Source organism: Rhipicephalus sanguineus, chromosome 5 (assembly GCF_013339695.2).
Source record: "Rhipicephalus sanguineus isolate Rsan-2018 chromosome 5, BIME_Rsan_1.4, whole genome shotgun sequence".
Lineage (NCBI taxonomy): Eukaryota > Metazoa > Arthropoda > Arachnida > Ixodida > Ixodidae > Rhipicephalus > Rhipicephalus sanguineus.
In genome coordinates, this window is record NC_051180.1 from 40,756,462 (window position 1) to 40,776,853 (window position 20,392).

The 20,392-nt window shown below is 45.4% G+C and overlaps 1 protein-coding gene across 2 annotated transcripts in view; it reads left to right on the forward strand.

Moving 5' to 3' along the window:
* The first annotated feature begins 2,199 nt into the window (after window positions 1–2,199).
* LOC119393530 (retinoblastoma-binding protein 5 homolog) overlaps window positions 2,200–20,392 on the forward strand; it is a 64,152-nt gene continuing 45,959 nt past the window's right edge. For both annotated transcript variants that reach the window (XM_037660596.2, XM_037660597.2), the window contains exons 1-8: window positions 2,200–2,385; window positions 2,647–2,672; window positions 4,120–4,292; window positions 9,642–9,782; window positions 11,056–11,143; window positions 11,245–11,316; window positions 14,382–14,491; window positions 15,314–15,433. In XM_037660596.2, coding sequence (XP_037516524.1) covers window positions 2,367–2,385; window positions 2,647–2,672; window positions 4,120–4,292; window positions 9,642–9,782; window positions 11,056–11,143; window positions 11,245–11,316; window positions 14,382–14,491; window positions 15,314–15,433 — 749 coding nt within the window. In that variant the 5' untranslated portion in view covers window positions 2,200–2,366. The remainder of the gene's footprint in view (window positions 2,386–2,646; window positions 2,673–4,119; window positions 4,293–9,641; window positions 9,783–11,055; window positions 11,144–11,244; window positions 11,317–14,381; window positions 14,492–15,313; window positions 15,434–20,392) is intronic.

Sequence of the window (20,392 nt, forward strand, 5' to 3'; positions counted from 1 at the left end):
CGGCTTTGAAAAGTGTAATCCGCAGGGGCGTAGAAATTTTTTTCGGGGGGGGGGGGGGGGTTCAACCATACTTGTATGTCTGTGCGTGCGTTGTATGTGTGCGTATACATATAGGCAAGCAAATTGAAAATTTTCGGGAAGGGTTTGAATCCCCCCCCCCTGGCTACGCCCCTGGTAATCCCTGCTGTCAGAGTAATTTATTTCCTTCAATCACGCCTCAGATTTCGTCTGCTTGACGAAATCAAATAGTCACCGAATATAGTCACCGAATAATCAATATTATTGCTTGTTTTACACAAATGCTTGTGGCGATCGAGCAACCACGCGAACGAGCGTCACGCCGAAGCCGGCCTCAGCGATGCAGATTGCTTATTTTCTCATCAGATCAGTGGAGTTCCCGGTGCCTACCGAACACATCGTGGTGATGGATCTAGGCCATCCTCAAACGATATATGTCGCATATGCATGCATGGCTCCCATCGCATGCGTGCGGTATCAAGCCGATATATGAAACATCATTGTGAATGATTTTTCTTGCCTAGCTGTTCTTTATGCAATATTTTTTTGTCATTGCTGTGCTTTTCACATATGCTATCATCAGTGAAAAAGAGTAGCTGGTGCTATACAGAAGCACCAACATCTCCTAAATATCATATAATAAAAAAAGTATTTGTTTACGCCAGGAAAATCAATTGCTCCTGGCCACATAATGCTTCGCTGAACCGACCAATGTGTTACGAATGCACACTGTCGGCTAAGTGTATATACAGTAAAGCTCGCATACATCGGAATCAAAGGCCATCGCTAAATAGTTCGATATACTCGTAATTAAAAATGCATAAAATGCCTGCCTGAAGCTTAAATATTCATTCTAGAAGAATCCGTTGATGGGCGTATCGGACTGTCCCTCGAGACAATTGTTCGTTCTAAAGCTGCTGTGAAGCCGTTGAAGTTTTCCTATTACTTATTTTTCATCAACCTGACGTACACGTATATCGGACCAGAAAACACTTTGCGCCACATGAAGCAACCTGGCGATACTCTTACCGGCCACTAATTGCAGCCACAGGTAGCAAGCTTCACAGCGCGGCACTTAGTTTTCGTCGCATTACACCCCTGTGTAGCGGCAAAACTTACAAAGCAATTCCTTCATTGTGGAGCGCAAAGAAATCTGTGCTGCGCACGCCGCCCATATTTTGACTCGTACCCTGCTTTTTTACGCCACGCTTGCACTGCCCTTTGGATTCAATGCACTACATATTTACATTATATATACGTGTTACAAGATGACAGATTCACTATAGTCAGCTTTATGGCATTGCATCTGTGTTATGCCACAAAGCATGTACTGTGCATTGCGGTATCGACGATTTGCTGTGCAGCGAAGCCCACCAGCAGGGGAAATCGTAACTGCCACATACGTTGCCTGATGCTTCGTCTTCTTTAATTACAAAACAGGCGCCCACGCAATCTCCAGTCACCGTACGAGCACCCAAACGTCTAATAAACGCGCAAGTGCACAGCAAAAGTTTCTTCAATTCTTCTATACCTGTACGCAAACGAATTAGCTGCAACCCTCTTCATTAGAGAACAGACCAAGTCACTTCTTGGAATAGTGTCATGGATAAACTTAATTATGCCAACAGAGATTATTACAAGATACCAATGAATCAGGTGGCCTGAAGCATGATCGCATAGTGCTACGGATGTCTACTTCAAACGGGAGCTGCTACATTTCAGGTCAAATAATAAATGCGCAGATGATGGATTTCTTAGCGCTGCTGATAGTCTTAACAATCGGTATCAATTCAAGCGAACACTCGCGATGTAACATGAAGCAGGACATACACAGAAATTTTAACGCAACGCACGCTCTCGAGTGCCTCAAGTTTCACCTCACTTGCCGACTTCCCTAGGGAATTTCTGGGTACACGAAGACGCTAGTTTTGCTCGGTGGCACAGGGTAGCCACCATGAAATGTGCTTACACTGCTAACATTGGGCGATGTTTTGGTGGCTTTTTAGTCTCGTGCTGATAAGAATAGCATAGAATATGGTATTGGAATCGGAAATAGCATCGTTCCGCGATTGCACCCCAGAAATATTAAATAATTTTTATACTGAGAGTTTTTCTTACCGACATTTAAGGACACGTACAAACAAACCAATGCAAAAGATGAGACGCTATGCAATCAAGCCGGGCCAAGCCATGCCAAGCCGCTAAAATGGCGTCGAAGTAAACTCAGATTTCAAAAAATAGCTGATGCTCCTGCGTTTTCCTGCTAAGGACGTGCCGATATACAGCGTTGAACTTCATCTGAAGGCTTATGATGTAAATATACGCCCTAAAGGCGTTGTCAAGGCAAAATGAACCTCGAGTTATTAGGTAAGTACTGTAGAGAAACTTGCTGACCGTGACATGTTAACGCGTCAAGCTAAGTATTTGCGATGCCACTACGATCGCTGTATTGTGCTTTGCCTGATATTCTCAGACATAAGCTCATAAAATGTTTATCCTTCTACCAGCAGTAGTAGCGTTGTAGCCTGCGCGGCTGCGCTTAGATGTAAGGAAATGTAAGGACAAGAAGTGCTACTGTGTTTGTGCGAAAAGTCACTAACCTATTCTTTTCTCTATTTGGCTTTCCAGAATCTTTCGGCCAGAATTACCCCGAGGTATGTTCCAGCCTTTTACACCACACAGCGTTCCTAGCTGAAATAACTTTTCTAGAGTGATAAATATGCAGTGTAATCTCGAAGACACATTTGCTTGGGAATCCGCAGTTTCTCTATATCGCGATCTTAATGCATAAATATTGCCTCTTTAACGTACGTCGTCGTTTCAGCATCACGACGCAATCGTCTTATTTTTTTTAAATTAGAGTGTACAGCTTAGGAGATAATACTCAAGCGAATAGCTTGGCATTTCAGACTACTGCTCACCTCGCCGAACTAAAGCAGTCGCTGTTTTGCAGTCATTGACTGGTCTATGTTAACAGCAACTTACTTGTGTGCTTTCTAAAGACATTGAGCTGTAGAGTTCATGCTACCTTGACAGTTAAAAACACAAGGACTGTTTGCTTATGCAGAGTGTGTACAGCAGGTGGCACTGTTAATGTCATGCTTTTTGCCACTAAAAATGTTGTTTTTTAGCTATCGATTATGTGTGAAATTTAATATACACTTCATCACGTCATTGGTTCCCTTCCATGTTATCAGGAGTCTTAACCAAGTTGACACTGCCTCAGTGGCTTTCAGAAGCGCATGCAATGGACACAACAAAGTGGCTTGCTTTCGTGAAAGCCTGCAAGACATACCGCCCATTTATAGGCCTCACAAGTTGTTTTTCTCATTTGTGTTCTTGCAAAACTTAGTCGCGTATCACCTAGTCATGCTGTGAAATCAGATAAGGTTTCCCGCATTGATATATCTTGCATAGATTAATGTGTATTGTCATTGCGTCCTGGATGAACCTGAATTTACTGCTGATTGTGTTCATCTATATCTATAAAGTAAATGTGCATACTATTTTTTTAAATTGCGATGCCTTGGTGTAACATTGACATGTTAAAGCATGGCACCAGAAGAACTTGGTTTCAATACTTACCATTATTTTACCTGGCTTCAGCTTGTGTTCAGTGGTGTCTGAAGCACTTTATCCAGGGGTCTCAAACTCACCTCAGCTAGCAGGCCGCAGTCACAAAGTTTAGTCCTGCAAAGGCCGGCAGGAGGGGGCTGGAGGGGGGGGGGGTTGAAGTGGTCACGTCTCATGTATGGGTCATTCCTGAAGGGAATTTGGCATCAGGATTCGAGAAACATCGACACCGATTTCTAGAATTAATAAAATCTGGATGCCGATTCTGAAATATAGGGATTTTGTTCCACGGTTATTTTTCAACACATAGTGACTGCATGGGGTGCCTCACAAGAAAGAATATTTGAGACCATTCCCGTCTCTGCGGCTTACCTGAACAAAGCGTTATTAATCACAATAGGCGAGAAAATAATGCGAGTGCCATTTAGCAAAGTCACAAAACGTTATTTCTTGTGAAGTCGTGGGCCACGTGTTTGAGGCCTTGGTGTTAATTCATTCGGACTTCTTACTGCTTCTGACTCCTTGCAGGAATTCGATGGCGCACTGGACTGCATCAGCTTGGCAGTCACGTGTGCTTTCAACAAACGCGGGACTCTCCTGGCTGTTGGTTGCAATGACGGCCGGCTTGTTATCTGGGACTTCCTGACCCGCGGTATTGCCAAAATCGTCAGTGCCCACGTGCATCCGGTCTGCTCGTTATGGCAAGTGAAAAGTCTTGTTTTAGGTGGTACACTTGAAATCTACAGTTGCCATACAGTAATCAAAAGAAAGCGTCTTGTATGAACAAAGTAATCGTTATTGATGTTAAATTGTTGGATGCTTGATCATTGCCTTCAAGAGTAAGACGCGATAGCGTAATTGGGCCCCGTTTCTCAATCGCTAGCTTGGCTTCGCTTTTCAGTGGACGCCTCGGCCGTGCCGCAAGAAAAGGAACGTCTGTGCACGTAACAGAGGCCTTTTCAGAATAACCTAGAATGCCTACTGCAAATACAGTTGCTAAGCGCCCGCTAAGCTATTATTATTCCTTTTGCGATTTGGTGAAGTACCCCCATTCGTCCCTAAGGTGCCACATGCACCTGCAAGCTGTACACTTTGTTGATGCTGTTGTTGCTGATGATGATTAATTATGCCCGAGTGCTTTGTGATGGTTTGGCCTTTAAACCACCCACTCGTGAAATTCACATGTTTTGTCGATTCTACACTTCTGCCACACAGTATTACCGTAAAATCCCTCTACCCGAGAAAGCGCCCCCCTCCCTTTTTCTGTAGATTTGAAAATATCCGCCAATGACTGTGCAAGCGCCCTCCCCTGCCCTCCCGCCATTTTCACTGCTTCATTTAATTTTTGTATTCGCTTGAAGAGGGCTAATAACGTCAGTGAATGCATGCCTATTCAATAACACATTTCATTGGAAGCATGCACAGCTCTTCCGCTGCCATCTTGAATTATGATTCGTGACCGCGCAAGCCCCCCCCCCCCTCCAAATCTTGTCGGATAATCTTTCACTGTAGAGAGGGTGCTTGCTCAGGATTTTACAGTACATCCATTAAGGAGACTCGTCGCACTACATGACATTCATATCGTTTTTTTTTTCCCCAAAACAGTTTCAAACACTTTCATGGATCTGTGGTGTGTCGTGCCTGGGTATTTGAATCCATCTCACCGCTGCAACCAGTTGTTGCGACCAGTTATTTGGATCCGTCCCTCATCGGCAACCAGGTTGTTGCTACGATAGGGCAGCGTCGTACCCGGACTCCGTTGGGTAGCGTAGTCGAGTCTCCGGGTTGAGGAACTGATACTAGCAAAATGGGAAAACAATAACAAGTTTACTGGCACATTTCGTACACTCAATTTACATCGTGACAAGGTCAGAGTTCAGCAACGAGCGAATTGGATGAGCCTGTTACCGAGGGCTCAGAGCCCCATTTCTCACTCAGCACTGTCGTTTTAGCCCCTCAGTTTGGCTCCTCCTTCTTGATGACCACCAATCACACACACGACCCCACCCACCATGGCACAGTCCATTTCACTGTCGCTGAGGGGTCGTTGCACTCTTGAAGCAGCAAGGGTCAGGTGGTCAACGGCACGCTTGTGGGGGAAGCAAGGCGACAGGTTCCTCGGGCTCGTTCCTCGTACTCTTCTTTTCCCTGAAGGGCAGAACGTGTTTGCTCCTCCGATTCTTCCCCGAAGGCAGAAAGGGTCTGCGGCGACTCCTGTCCAAATATGCAGGTCATATCGTTTCGGCAGCATACCAAGTCAAACCCAGGTGACCCATTGTCTCCGGCTTTGCCGTCCCGGACCTTGAGGCCGAGATTCTGCCCATTGTTGGTCACTCGCCGTCCCAGGAATTCCGTTTCGTGGAAGGATGCAGGTGTTCTAGCAGTGTGAGAACGCCTCGCCCGCCGATTCTCATGGTCAGGCATCGCCACCGACTGCCAGTCATAACAGGTGGAACACCTGCTTGCCACGTGGAAGGCCTAGTTTCACTTCCCACTCGTACTGAAGATTTTTATAATTTAATACCTACTTATTTATTTGCATCTACCTCGATTTTTTTCTCACAATCAACAAAACTGACACCGGAATTTCTGCAAAAGGACCTCTTTAATGCTATCGCATTAATAAGTTTGAGCTGCAAAAAGTTTACGGACTTATTGCCATGCCCTGCATGTGAATAGGACAAGACAGGAGCTTGACTTTGCACCTGCTACATGGAAAGCCTTTAAAAATATTTAATCATATCGTGGTTTTGGGACGTTAAACACCAGATATTATTATTATTATTATTAAAAATATTTGAGAAATGGTGGTTGCATAAGTGTCCTGGCATATGAATGTGAATGTGTAGATCTTCCTTCAGCGCTTGCTTCAGTGCTGGGTGGCTGCATTCTAAAAGGCAGACATACCTAATTCAATGACACTTCGACACTCAGATTTAGGTGCTTGATAAAGAAAGAAAGAAAGAGATGGTCACACCTGACCTACAGTCGTCTGCTAAGGTTTTTTTTTAATACTAGCTCGCTTTTCCTTGGTTTCCACAACCCCATAAATCAGTCTTGTGTTTTGATTTTGGCACAGCCTTCAGTTGGATAAAACCTAGCCTGCTGCAAATGTGGTGTTCAGAGAAGGGCATTTGATATCACATTTTTATGGTACCTCTCATAAAGGCCAAACACATGCACCATTTTTGCTGGCATTCATCTAGCGTTTTGTTTCCCAGCGTCGCTCGGCATCAGTGCCAAGTGACACCATCTCAGGCGTCCCAAACATTGGCAGCGTCTGCGTCGATGCCGGAAGCAGTTCGATGAACAAAGAACCAATCAGCATGTAGCTAGCAGTGACTTTCACCTATATAACGGCGTCATTACTGCTGCTGAAGCGGTTGCAGTCCGCCTCGGATCTATTAAAGGCCAACTCTGGTGATACTCCGTGCCGGTCACGCCAGCACCGAGTATGAAAGCTGCGAAAGTGGTGAAGAGCAGACGCTCAGTGGAAAGGTGACTACGCCTCAACATCCGTACCATGTCTATGACTGAGCATGCCACGTTCACAAGCTCCTCGGAGCTGTCGGACAATGACAGCTGCAATTCGGACACATTTGGTGGCCAACTAGAATCGCCATTCCTCTTGGATGAAGTAGAGCACACCTGCTTGGTTATATGCTCTCCTGGTTGCACATTTCACCGCTAGATGACACCACCTGTCCAGGCAGCTCAAGTTTGTGGCTGCTGCGATCACGTAAAATGCTAACTCTAAGAATACCAAGGCGTTGGACTGGGCTAGTTGGTACATAGTCACAAAGGATAAAAACCAGCGGAAAACACAGGACACAGCGAAAAGAAGGCCTTTAGGCCTTTGTAACTCTAAGAAGTTTGGAAACAAACTTAAGCTCTTTATTATTATTATTATGGGAAGAATGCATAAGTTTGTGGATAGCAGCGTTTGGTATCTCGTCGGTACGGTTGATGAAATGTAATATAAATCCAAGTACGAGCCACCTTTTGCACAATGTGCAGCTTACCGTATACGGATAGGCCCATACACGGTCGACGGAAAGTGTTTCCATACGGTAACGTTCGTGCACATGCAGTCTTCAGCCGGTACGGTATTACCATACTTTATGCGCAGTTAAGGGGGGACATGGTTTGTGGAGATATTTACTGTACTTTATGTCCAAACCTGATGAAACGAAGTAGACTTGTTAAGTTTTTCAAGCTGATCGCAAATATGCAGTAATTTTGTTTGTAGGTGAAGTGGTTTATGAGATACTCAAAGCTGCCTCTCTATTGTTTCTGGAGACAATAGAAGGAAAACCTGGCAGCAGAAAGTGCATATTATCAGATAGCTAGATACTACAATATGCATTAAGTGCAACGCTGCAAACAGTTTTCAGATCGAATCACAACTTGTCATTCTGCAGATGAAAGAAATTCGATGTTTTTACCATGACTACCATAAAGAGAAAAGAAAATCAAATTTTAAAAATCTATGAGCAGGAAATGAGAATTCTGCTCTCAGCACTTTGTGATACACGGCTTGGGCTTTATGTTAAAGAAGTAATTACAGCTCTAGCTGTTCTAGATCATGAGATATCACTCAGACAAGCTTAATAAGTGACCCAAAAACATTTAACGCTCAGCTCGTACTCGTTGCACGGATCTGAAGAGCAGATGAAATACTGATCTTATAAGACTTATGTTAGGCTTTGCATGCGAAAGAATAGCTGTAGATCTCAATAATGTAATAAATAATAAAAAAAACACTTTTTTTTCTTTGATGATTTTTTGGTCTCCACAAGCCATGTCCCCCCTTAACAGGCACGGCTAGGTAAACACTCTGCTATGGATACGAAGGGTAATCTTTAGCTGCGAGTGTTTCGGGACAGTTAACGGTAATTGTGTGCAGCCCACAGCACAACACCGCTTGCCACCCATCGCACCACGCCCACAAGGAACTGAAATTCGCACGCCCAACCAACGAAGTGCTGGCCGAACATACACGATCATTGCCTTGTAGACAGCAGACACTTTAGTTGCACCTTGGTTCCGTCACTTTTGTCGCTTTACCCTGAATGACATCACACACACAATGTTGCCAATAATTGTGGGAAGCCAGCTAGGAGAGTCGGGGCAATCAATAAAATTCATTTGTAAAGAATCTGCGTGTCTCTCCAGGCTGTAATTTGTTATAAATGACGGAAACATGCAAAAGAGCATGCCCAGCGAATTTTATTGAGATCCATTGACATCGAAAAATCGCCGAAGTTGGCCTGCAAGTCGTCGGCATGCACTGTGTGGTATGCAAGTTCTCCACTGATGCTTGTATTTGCCTTAGCTCTGTCCCTAGAAGCTTCCACAGCAAAGCGCTTGTGACGTTTTTGAACTGTTTCCGAGAACCATATTCAAGTTCAGCAGTAGGCTTCTCAGGAGTGGCTGTACTGGCCATTAGGTACGTGGCCTCAGTGATGTACGACAATGAGTGCTACTGCAAGCTCAGAGCCCATAGATTACAAGTTTGTGGTTCCTTTTAATGTCAATAGCTGGCGCTACAAGTATAAGAACACTAGAACTCACAGTGGTACTGTGTCTCTTTTTTAGTACTGTATTACAAAACTACAAATGAGCCCTAAAAGCTATGATCAGAAATATTTCCTGTTGGTCCATTGGTGGAAATTGCACACTACTTTGTGAGGTTTCAGGTTCGATCCCTCTGTCCACAGTGCAACGCTGGGCTGGCGCTGGCCTCAGCGCTTCTCATGTGGTTGGCTGCCCTCTGTGGCGACATTCATGTGATGACACCAAGAGACGCAACGCCGGAAAAACGCTTGCAAAAACGCTGTGTGTGGTTCGGCCCTGATGGCTGCCAAAGGAAAAAAAAAAACAGATTCAAAAGCAGCAGAGAATTAGGTAGAGTGGTGAAATGATTAAATTTGCACATACACAGCACATTTTGATAACAGAAGACTGGTAATTGAAGATGTTTAGAAAGTCTCTGCCCTGCAATATACTTGTGGTAGAGTGATTTTGATGATTCTGATTTATGTTTGCAGCTTCAGTCGAAATGGCCACAAGCTTCTCAGCGCATCAACGGACAACAGTGTGTGCATTTGGGATGTCTTGAGTGGTGAATGTGACCAAAAGTATAGGTTCCCATCTCCGATATTAAAAGTCCAGTTTCATCCCAGGAATGAGTGAGTATGTGTGGTTTCATCTTTTGTGGTTAATCTCTCATTACTTCTGTGTTGTGCCAGTCATGGGAACTTGTTAACAGCTTTCCAGTCGCACATTTTCCAGCAGATTATTAGCAGCTTTTAAAATACTCATAGAATGGACGGTGCTCAAGAACACATGACATGATACTATATGACATCTTCATTATAAGCTTGTCTTCGTGGTGACCCTTAGGTGCTAAGCAAACTTGTCAAGGCTTCAAACATATTATGTTTTCCTTATGAATAAAACAGCCAACAGGCATTTTTAGTTGTACATGAGTTGCTGAAAAATTCATAATTCACATGATCCCTTGAGTATGAAACCTCACGTCGCATGTTCTTTTAGGCACATGCTGATGTTACAAGACACCCATGGCATTTGTACAATTAGGTAACTGCTGCTCAGCTGACATAAAGGTTTAGTAGTATTCTAAAACAATGCAAAAATATATGCTGCTACGATCTTTGCGGCTTTGACAGGCTTCAGTGGTCTCGCAGATTACATGAGCTCTTCAAAGGGATCATTCCTGCAAATCGGTCATAAGTGCTTCTGTTATAATTCTGGATAGACATACCTTCCTTTAAAGGGGTTCACCAGGAGTTTCATGGAGTATTTCCGTCTTGGAAATACGTCAGCACAATGAATGCCATCAAATGGCAAAGAAAAAAAAAACAAAGAAAAAGTTCCGTTGATAGGAGTCGAACCCATGACCTCTCCGTCCGCGATGATGGCTTCCAGGCGTTTTGCCCACTGAGCTACCGCCAAACAAATAACGGAGCAGGCGCGTAGGCAGGCACGGGGAAGGGGGGGGGGCTGACCCCCCCCCCCCCCCCCCCAAACTTCGTCCAGCCTTCTATATTCCCAGGCAACTTTTTTTTCTTTTTGCCATGGAAAGACTTTCTTTCAAATTAGGCCTTGCACCCCCCCCCCCCGCCCCCGAAAAAATATCCTGGCTACGTGCCTGTAACGGAGGCTACATGAACGTGCCTTTTATCTTCCACACTTTCCGCTCAGCACTCTTGGATGGATGGATGGATGCTATGAGCGTCCCCTTTATAATGGGGCGGTGACACGTGTACCACCAGGCTTGGAAAAAAAAAAAGAAAAAAATGTTTCTTTCCCCGATTTCTTTCCCCAGTTTATTTCCCCGATTAACAGTAATAGATGGTTCCTTGAAAAACGATTGCTTTGCTGTCGGTGCTTGTTGCGCAGTCATGGTGATCAGTGGTGGTGTCTGCATCTCTTTTCCAGCAAAGCATTCCTTGTGTGCCCAATTAAGCATGCTGCCGTTCTGGTCAACGTCGATGGAGCACATTCCACAATTCCCCTCGACGATGAGGTAGTGATTGTGGCTTCACAAAAAAATTTTTAGCCCCATTTCTGACTACTCTACCCTCCATTGTTTACTTAGTGTGCTATTTTTCCTCTGGCGACTTTCAGTCAGACCTGAACATTGTTGCTTCATTTGATAGAAGAGGAGGCCATATCTACACAGGGAATGCAAAGGGAAAGGTATGCTGGAGTATTTTTATTATTAATATGTGATGGTGCAAAAAAAAAAAACAAGAATGTAGTGTGAAGCTTGTATGCTTGAAATATTTTGTATAGGTTACTATTTATGGGTTTTTGTAAAGGCTGGTGATGTGCGTCAGAGCGTCTGTTTTACGTACCGTAGTGCTCATTCCGTCTCCTGGCACATGGAATTCAGTTTTGCCTCTGGTACATTGATGACACCGTGTGATGGTGTAATGTGGGCCCAGGATCCGAAATAATTCAACCGGCAGAAATTCAACCGGCACGCCGATGGCAGAAACATCGCAAGCAGTAGCCATCAAGGCAAACAACGAACAATCGATTCTCCGGCGCTTCCGCTGGCAAAGAGTACCACGCCGCTAGAAGACAAGAGCGACAATGTAGGCAACGGGAAGTGGGATCGGGATGACGAGCGAGTGTGCCGATACGGAAAGGCATGTTTCAGTAGGAATGCCCAGCACTTAAAAAACTTCAAGCACCCACCCGCAACCAGTAAGAAGAAAAAAGCTCAGACAATGTAGGAGCAGACTACTTAAGTCGCAATTGAATTGCTCGAATATTTCTCCAGTTTTGTATTTGTCATGTCTGTGTGTTTTTTTTTTCATTAACGTACTGTGTGGAGCACGAACATTCGGACTCGTGTGAACTTGTTCCCACTTTACAAACGCGCCTGCACTTTTGCCGACTCACCGCCTGACGTGGAGTGGAATAGTTGCTCGCAACTATCTTAAGTGGGGGGTGGTGTGATGATGTGGATTGTGTGGCCCATGACGGGGCGAAGAGGGAACGGTAGTTCTGCTCTGCGGTACGCCTTGGAGGAGAAGGCGACGAAGAGGAAGCGCGAGCGGGGCGTGCGGCTCAAGGAGTCGGAGCGCGACACGGTTGGAACGGCAGCCGCTGGTCGGCGGTTCGGGTCGCGACATCGCTCAACCTGGCGTCCGGCAGCCTTGCGGACCTGGTGAGCCTGGCTTCCTGCTTCAGGCTGAGCACTCAACCAGGCGTCCGGCAGCCATGTGGACCTGGTGAGCCTGTTTCCCGCTCTGGGCCCGGTGCTGACACGGAGACCGGCAGCCTAGTCTGTTCCTGCCCTGAGGTCCTGGGGCCCGAGTGGTGTCACGAGGTGGCCGCAGCTCATGTTGGCGACGGGCAGTTAACCTGCACTGCAGTGGCCTGGTGATCTACCGGCCTGCAGTGCCATCATCACCACCACTACCACCTCGCCACGGTCAAGGCAGCGTGACTGTTGACTGCCCAAGGAGTACCGGTGACGACCGACCTCGCCGCAGCGGCAACAGTTCATAACGGCGAATAGGACAGTTTGTGTGCGAGGCGCGTAGGACGTTTAGGATGTAAATAAGGAATGCTGTAGTGTGTTGTGTGTGAATCGTCAGAGTTATCGGTTGTGTTAAAGTCTGTGTTGTGTGTACAGAATCACCTGACTGCCGGTTGAATTATTTCGGATCCTGGGCCCACATTACACCATCACACACCGATTTCACTTTTCTGCGAGATTACTGCTTTTATCAAGAGACAGCATTTGCACATTACGTTGTCACATAATGGTGATTACATACATAGCTAAAGCATCAATGAGACCCTAAAGGTCTGTTTAAGGAAATAAGTTGAGACTGGCAGAATATTTCTTCAATAATTACAGTCCTCAGTAGTCTTGTTTCACTTTCCACTTGGAAATGGTTTAAGAGTTGTTAGTCTGAGCCTTGTTTACTTTTGAAGTCAGCGGTCATTGTTTAGTAACGTGTAATCGTATAAACTTGAGTAGATTCTGCAGTAATTAGTAGCTATGTCACAAATGAAATTTACACTTTATTTGTTTGTTTGTCATTCCTCACTTACGAAGCCTCTGGTCATGGTAAAACTGAGATATTTGTGATTCCTGCATTTATGTTTTCAGTCTGGCTCATTGTCATATTTTCTTTTTGATGTTTCTTCAAGAATGTATGTAATAATTGGTGGCAATTATGCTTAGAAAGCAAACAGATCTACTTTGAACTGTACATTACAGATGTAACAGGTGGTCGTCAAAAGCTGCAGACTACAGCAAGCCATAGTTTAGGTTTAATCATTCTCAATTCTTATTTGGCCTTTTTTTTGCGTTTCATCTATAATATTGGTTGTTGAAGCAGGTCCAGGTAAAACTAGTGACGTCGCTGCAGCCTGAAAAACTGCTGCTGGAGGTTTAGAGAGTTCATTCATTGGACAAGTTGGCAATTTACCATTAAGAGGCGGGGTGAACAGATGTCACCACATAAATGGAAGCAGTGCAGCCTATGTTCTCTGCTGAGCTTTTACATTGGATGGAGCTGTTATGCTTTTCGTTATGTCGTTATGAGTACGCAAAAACTGTCATCATCATGAATGGCCTGTACTATTCTAGTGCGTGCAATGCAATAACTCGGCCAGCACGCGCTCACTTCGTCCTCTTCTTCATCTTCTGCTTTGGTTCCGAACATGTGCACCCAGCGCACGCTTTCCTGCTGCGCCGATTCGTCCGGCGTGGGATGCAATAACTCGGATAGTCGAGAGGACGAGCATGGGGGAGAGGGGGAGAGAAGCAAAAAGATAGAAAGAGAGAGAAAGAAAGGGAAGAAAAAGAAAAAAAAGAATGAAAGACAGAGAAAGAAATACGGAAAGAAAGTTGAAGCAAGAAATAGAGAGAGAGAAAGGAAGGGAACAAAGCGAAAAAAGATAGAAAGAGCGAGAAAGGGATAGAAAGAAGTAGACAGAGAGAGAGAGGAAGAAGTAGAAAGAAACAGAGACATTAAAGAGACCAAAAAATAGAGAGAAAGAGAAAGAAACAAAGAGAAAAGTAAAAAGAAACAAGGAAGGCCACCCAGCTAAATTGTTTCTTCAGGCTTGGCAGCACTAGTTTAAGGCTGCCTTAACTTTTCTTATGTGTTGTCATCAGTTAATATTTTTCCCAGGAGGTTATGATAAACATACCTTGTGCCTAAGTAGGAACGCAGTGCTGCTTCCTGAGAGGGAAGCTCACTATAAACTAAGGTCCTTTCACTTGTTTATTACAGATACTCGTTGTGTCAGTCCCAGATCTTGAAGTGAAGGCATCATTTCGAGTCACCACTGGAACGTCAAACACTACAGCGATCAAGTCGATCGAATTTGCTAGACGGGGCGAGTAAGTTGCTTTGTTCTATTCCTTTGTGAACTTTCTGCAGTCATTTATGTTACTACTTCATTAACTACTAGTGCTTACGGCAGACATTCCCGAATCATGACAGGCAATTTAGCACTGTCTCTAAAGCATAAAGGATACGACCATTCTATACTGCGAGTATAATAACGTCTGAGGCGGAAACGTGGAGAATAGCATAGAAACTTGTGAAGAACCATGCAGCGTTGGACGGAGCGAAAAGTGATTGCAGGGGGCGCTTGTATATCTGCTGCAGACAAACAGGTACTCGATGTGGGTGCTGACGTCATGACAACACGGGGGAAACCAAAAGGCTCGGAGAGGAGCAAGGGACTGTTTTTCTATTTTGCGGCTTGCTCGCAGGGCTCGTAGTGCTGCCACATATGGCGTTGTTTGGTGCATCTTTGCATGAAATGTTAGAAAAATACTGGAGGTGGTTTAGGGGCCCTTTCAGAGATGGAAATAGAGCAGAGTGGATTGGAGAACAAACAGGAGTAACCAGCATTTTAGCTGACATTGAGAATAATAAGTGGGCCTGGGCAGTTCATGTGATGCAAAGGACAGATAACCGATGGTTAGTTAGTGCGACGGAATGGATACCAAGAGATGAGAAACATAGCCGAGGGTGGCAGGTCAGATGGAGTGACACAATTACGAAATTCGCTGGCATAAAATACAATCAGCTCACTATAAATGGGGTAAATTGGAGATCGCTGGGAGAGGCCTTCATTCTGCAGTAGACGTAAATAGGCTGAAAATGATGGTGATGAGGCATGATGCTAAAAGAAATGATCTGTTTCTCTGTAGCTGCTTCTTGGTTAACACGGCTGACCGGATAATACGAGTCTACAGCGCAAGTGAAGTGATGTCTTTTGGCCGAGATGGGGAGCCAGATCCACTGCAGAAGTTGCAGGACTTGGTGAACAAGTAAGTGCAGCTGCAATAGAGGGCAGCTATGAGACTGCCAAATGAATCAATCCTTCAGTCACGCAATTAGATTAATCTAGGATGTTTCTTCAGCGCAAAGGTCCTGAAACTAAAGCTTTTTTTATTTTGGTCATGTCAGAATGGCTGCCATGTCAATAGAGCATAAATTGAGCTAGCTAAAGTGTAAAGTACAGGAAAATGAAGTCACCCATACATGAGACAATAATAATAATTAATATTAATAATTTCCCGATGTTTTAAGTGCCAGGATCACGATACAGTTATCTGGCAAAGTGTAGTGAAGGACTCCAGAATAATTTCGACCACCTGGGGTTCTTCTACAGACAGCTGTGCATATTGTGCATTTTTGATACGATTCCGTTTTCCTGCGCCAAGCTGCTCCAAAAGCATAAAAATCGCAAAAATTGCGCTGAATTGCTCCAAAACAGCCTCAAAAGCAAGAATTTTGATGCCCACGTCATCTCCACTGGAAAAAAAAGACGTGAGTTGACAATACGATCTTAAGCAGCGCCAGGAATACCAAGAAAATACGATGTTCGCAGAACACATAGACGCGCCCAAGCGTGTTTCTTCGATGCACCTCCCTAATGAAGGCTCCCATATGCCGCGATAATTTCCTCTGGACAGTTGTAAATATGCGTGACCCCGCAAAAATGTGCTGCCATGCCCCGAGCTTGCTGCTTCTACTCTCTAGGTTGTGATATTCTGGCACGGCTCTCGCTTAGCGAAAACTACCAAGTGGCAGTGTAGCAGAGTTGAACCCCATTAGCAACTAATTTCTATACTGCATTTTGCATTTGACGAAGCCATCGCACGCCGCATCTGCCCATCGGGTGTCTGCGAGTAGCGAGAGACCAACGGGGTAGCAGCACTAAAAACTCTTCATCTAGTGCGCGCCATGAAACTTGCACGATGCTCGTGAGCATTCAAACCAGTTCAAATGATATTAACGGGCACCTCGGCATTTTATTCGTGGCTCATGGCGCGTTGGCGATCACGTGGCACAGTTTTCATACACCGTGATTTGCCACTGCTCTATGGCAGTCTTGTAATCAGAGTGCGCAACGAGCGCTTTGATACGCGTGCTCTGGGCGTAAGAGGCGTCGCTTTGTGCCGGCTATGGGCTACACGAGCATTTAGGCTTAGCATTACAACCGGTGTGTTGGTCGACGGCCGTTTTGCTGTGCGACTGGCATGCCTCTTTTTTTGGTTTTGCAAAAAGTAAAACAAGCCTCTGTGTGTCCGGCGCATCGTTTGCGTGAACATATTGCTTACGCTGTGCGGTGCCTGAGGCATGCAGTGTATCGTCGGCGGGCGCTTTAGGCGACTCACGGAGCGGCACGAGAGAGATCGAATTGCGTCTATGTAGAACGGGCCAACGCGGGCAGTGTTAATACTGTGGTTGCGCACGTCGAGAGGCGTTATCACCCTCCGATTGTCTTTCGATTGTCTTCATGCTCAAGAAAATGTTGGCGGTTCCACGGCACTCTGGAAAGGCCGTTGGGGTTCCCCAAGGTCGGAAAGCTTAAGAACCCCTGCTCTAGATATTTTGCACGAAAGGCGGCAGTGAACTGATGCAAAGTGCGTCTGTGTCGTCCCGTAAAGAAGCGTGCAGTACGTTTACAATGGCGCTACGCTCGCAGTACCATATGCTCGCGTTTGACGAGATAGTCAGTGCAGCAAGGTTTCTTGGCATCTGTGCTGCACTCTTGAAGGCGGTGCCGCACGAGGTGGCAGCGAACGGCGGTGCAGCGTGCTTTTGTTGTCACCTGTTAAAAGCGTGCAGTACACTTGATGCTACGCTAACCGTGTGGCCGAGCAGATAGCTGAAGATGCTTATAGTGATGTTCTCCTAACAAAGAGTAACACTGACCTACAGGAAGCTGTAGGGAAGCTTCAAAAGCTAAATAAGCAGACGTACAAAAAGCCAAAGCAGTAATCTGCTACAGTCGAATCCCGCTATAACGAATACCGCTACAACGAAATTTCCGCCACAACGAATAATTTTCGATTCCCCGTCAGCCGCCCATAGAAAACAATGCGAAAAATGTCTCGTCACAACGAATGCTTTTTCTGGGTATTTCCGCTTGAACGAAGTTTTCGCAAGTGCCACCACATAAGGAAAAGGAGCTTGCCTAGGATTGCCGCGAAATTCCGCTAGAAATTCGACCATTTCTCGTTGCCAGAGCCGTGCGGCCGCATCGCAAGACCCGTGTCTTCATCGGAGACATGCTTTCTGCCACCTCACGCACATCCCGGTAAATTTTTTCGCCATTGAGATGCTCGGCGACACATCGTCCATCCGCCATGATGCTGCCGGCGGATTTGATGCGCGTGCGGGCCGCGGAAGAATCGTTGATGAACTCCCGCCATTGTTTTGACGTAGCACTCAAAACAAAACTACTGCTCGTCGTCACTAGCCCTGCGATCGTGAATGACATCCATGGCGTTTTGAAGGCACACGCGCCGCCAGCGCGCACCTAGTCCAAGCGTAACTGCATTCTGCCGCAACCGCTGTGAATACAAATGCGGTCGTGTCGACGCGACCACGGGCGACCACGAAAGTACGCGCGCATCCATCGAACGTACGCGCACCGACTCAATGCAATGCTGCGGCCAAAACCACGGCAGACGCGATCAGAGATAGCAACGACGCAGTTCTGAAGGCACACGCACGGCCAGCGCGCACAGGTTGAAAACGGAACTACCGTCGCTACCGTTTGCCGGAAGCGCTGCGCAGAAAACGGCAGCAGAGACCGCCGTCGCTATCGTCGCGATTATCGATAGCGAATATGCTGAAGTACGCAGCTAACACACCGGAAGAAAGATTAAAGGCAACAAAGTCGTAAAACGACACGAAGCGTTTCGACTTTCCTTTCTCTCGCTTATGACTGTGGTAGTGCGGAGCTTCGGCACTTCGTTTTCACTTAGCCTCTACCGAACTTTGGCACGCTCCTTCGCGGCGCTACGCGCTCGGCACGCTTCGGGGGTAGCCTGCATATAGTATTTGCTCGTGTATAACCAACGTGTATAATTCGCCTATTGACGCAAAGCCGCCTTCATTGCGTTGCCGTGAAGCCAACTTGCGCAACGAAATTCGCGTATAACCCGCACCCCGAGTTTAGCGCTAAATTTTCTGTATATTTTGTGCGTGTTATACGCGAGAAAATACATTCACACGGTGTGCGGCCAAGTGCGTCCGAGTTAGCGACAGTTAAATGCAAAGGACAATGCATGCGCTTGCCGGGACCAAAGGACGAGTCATGATCATCAGATATTCCTAACTTTTGTGGTATATAGATGAAATTTCGCTGCAACGAAATTCCGCGACAACGAACTTTTTCGCGCGACCCGTCAATTTCGTTGTAGCGGGATTTGACTGTAAATCATATCACTAATCGTAAGCAAAGGCTTGCTGCTATGTAACAGTTCTTGTGCATTCACTATTTTTCAGTGTTTTTGGGAAGTTTGATGCTTTTTAGTCTTTTTCTTAAATGTTTATGAAATGAACTTAGTTTCCAGAACCTTTTTTCAGTTATCTCATATGTTCTTTTTTACTCAAGCTAGATAGGTCGTATGGGATGTAAAACGGTAGTGTAGTTCATACCTGGCAATAGTCTTATAAAAACTTTCTCCAAAGGCTGTTTCAGTGTTGTGTGTATTCTAAGCCGTTTAAAATATGTGCTTGTCTCTTCAAGTTGCTACGAATGGGCTTTTTCAAGCTCCTAAGATGACACATTAGATGCTGCTAACTGCTCCGAATCAAGGTTCTTCTGCTCCAAAATCGAAATTTTGCTGCTCCGAAAACTGCTCCCAATTCAATTTCAGCCGTCTAACCCCTAACGTACAGTAAACTCTCACTAAATGAAAATTTCTTCAACGGAACTGCTGCTTAAATGGAACAACCGCTTCTAATATGATTGGTTCATACCAGAATTCCACACCCCTGTTCCTCTCTCAGTAAACGGATCTCCCGTTAACTGGAACACATTTTCCTGTTGCCTTCAGGTTCCGTTTAATGCGAATCTACTGTACATCTAAATCTAAGTATGCAGGTGTTCTTGCATTTTGCCGCCATCTAAATCTGGCCACCATGGTAGGGAATTAAACCCAGCCCTTGAGCTTAGCATACATGAGATAGAGGGTATTTTTCAGGCCACAAGAAGGTGTCTCTTTGAGCATTAAAAAAAAAAACATATATTACATAGATCTCACTGTTGTGTCTGTACATAGAGTGTCACAAGGAGTCTGCTATGCCGAACAACAACAGTATTATAACTTACGTAGAAGTATTTCACTTGTCTTTGATGAAATTTTGGTCAATAATGTATGCCTGGTTTCCACCATCACATTCCATTCGGATTATGTTAACCATATGTGTGGCCTCTAGTTCTTTGAGAATTACGTTTCCACATTCATGTGTTTGTGAGTAGTTTTTCTATGCCCCCATTCATATAAGTGCCACTGTGCAGTAAAATATAGCGGCATCAGATTGTCCATGCACAGAAGACAATAGAAGTGCTGCATGCTATTTTTGGAATTAAGTACAAGATGCTCATGCTTGCAAAGGTCCACAGCTTGCTAGATATTGGGGTTCTTGTTTTTAGACAGCTGCACTGTCTAGGGTACTCTAAACCTTGTTATTGGTCGTTTCTGTGCGTGCTCTGCAGGTTTGCATTGACACCTTCTCGATTAAATTATTTGATAGCTAGCACATTGAATGTATTTCATGACTAACTTGAACAATGCCTATCAAGGTACAGCGGGTGTCATTAGTGTAAATGTAGTGAAGAGAGGACGACGAAGAAACACACGAGCAAGCTAGCAAGCAAGCAAGCCGCAGTGTCAAGAGTAGCAGGGGACTCCAGCTCGCGCTTGCCCAGATTTTGGCTGCCTGATGCCCGCCGCTCTCCGACGCCCTACTCTAGACGCCTGTTG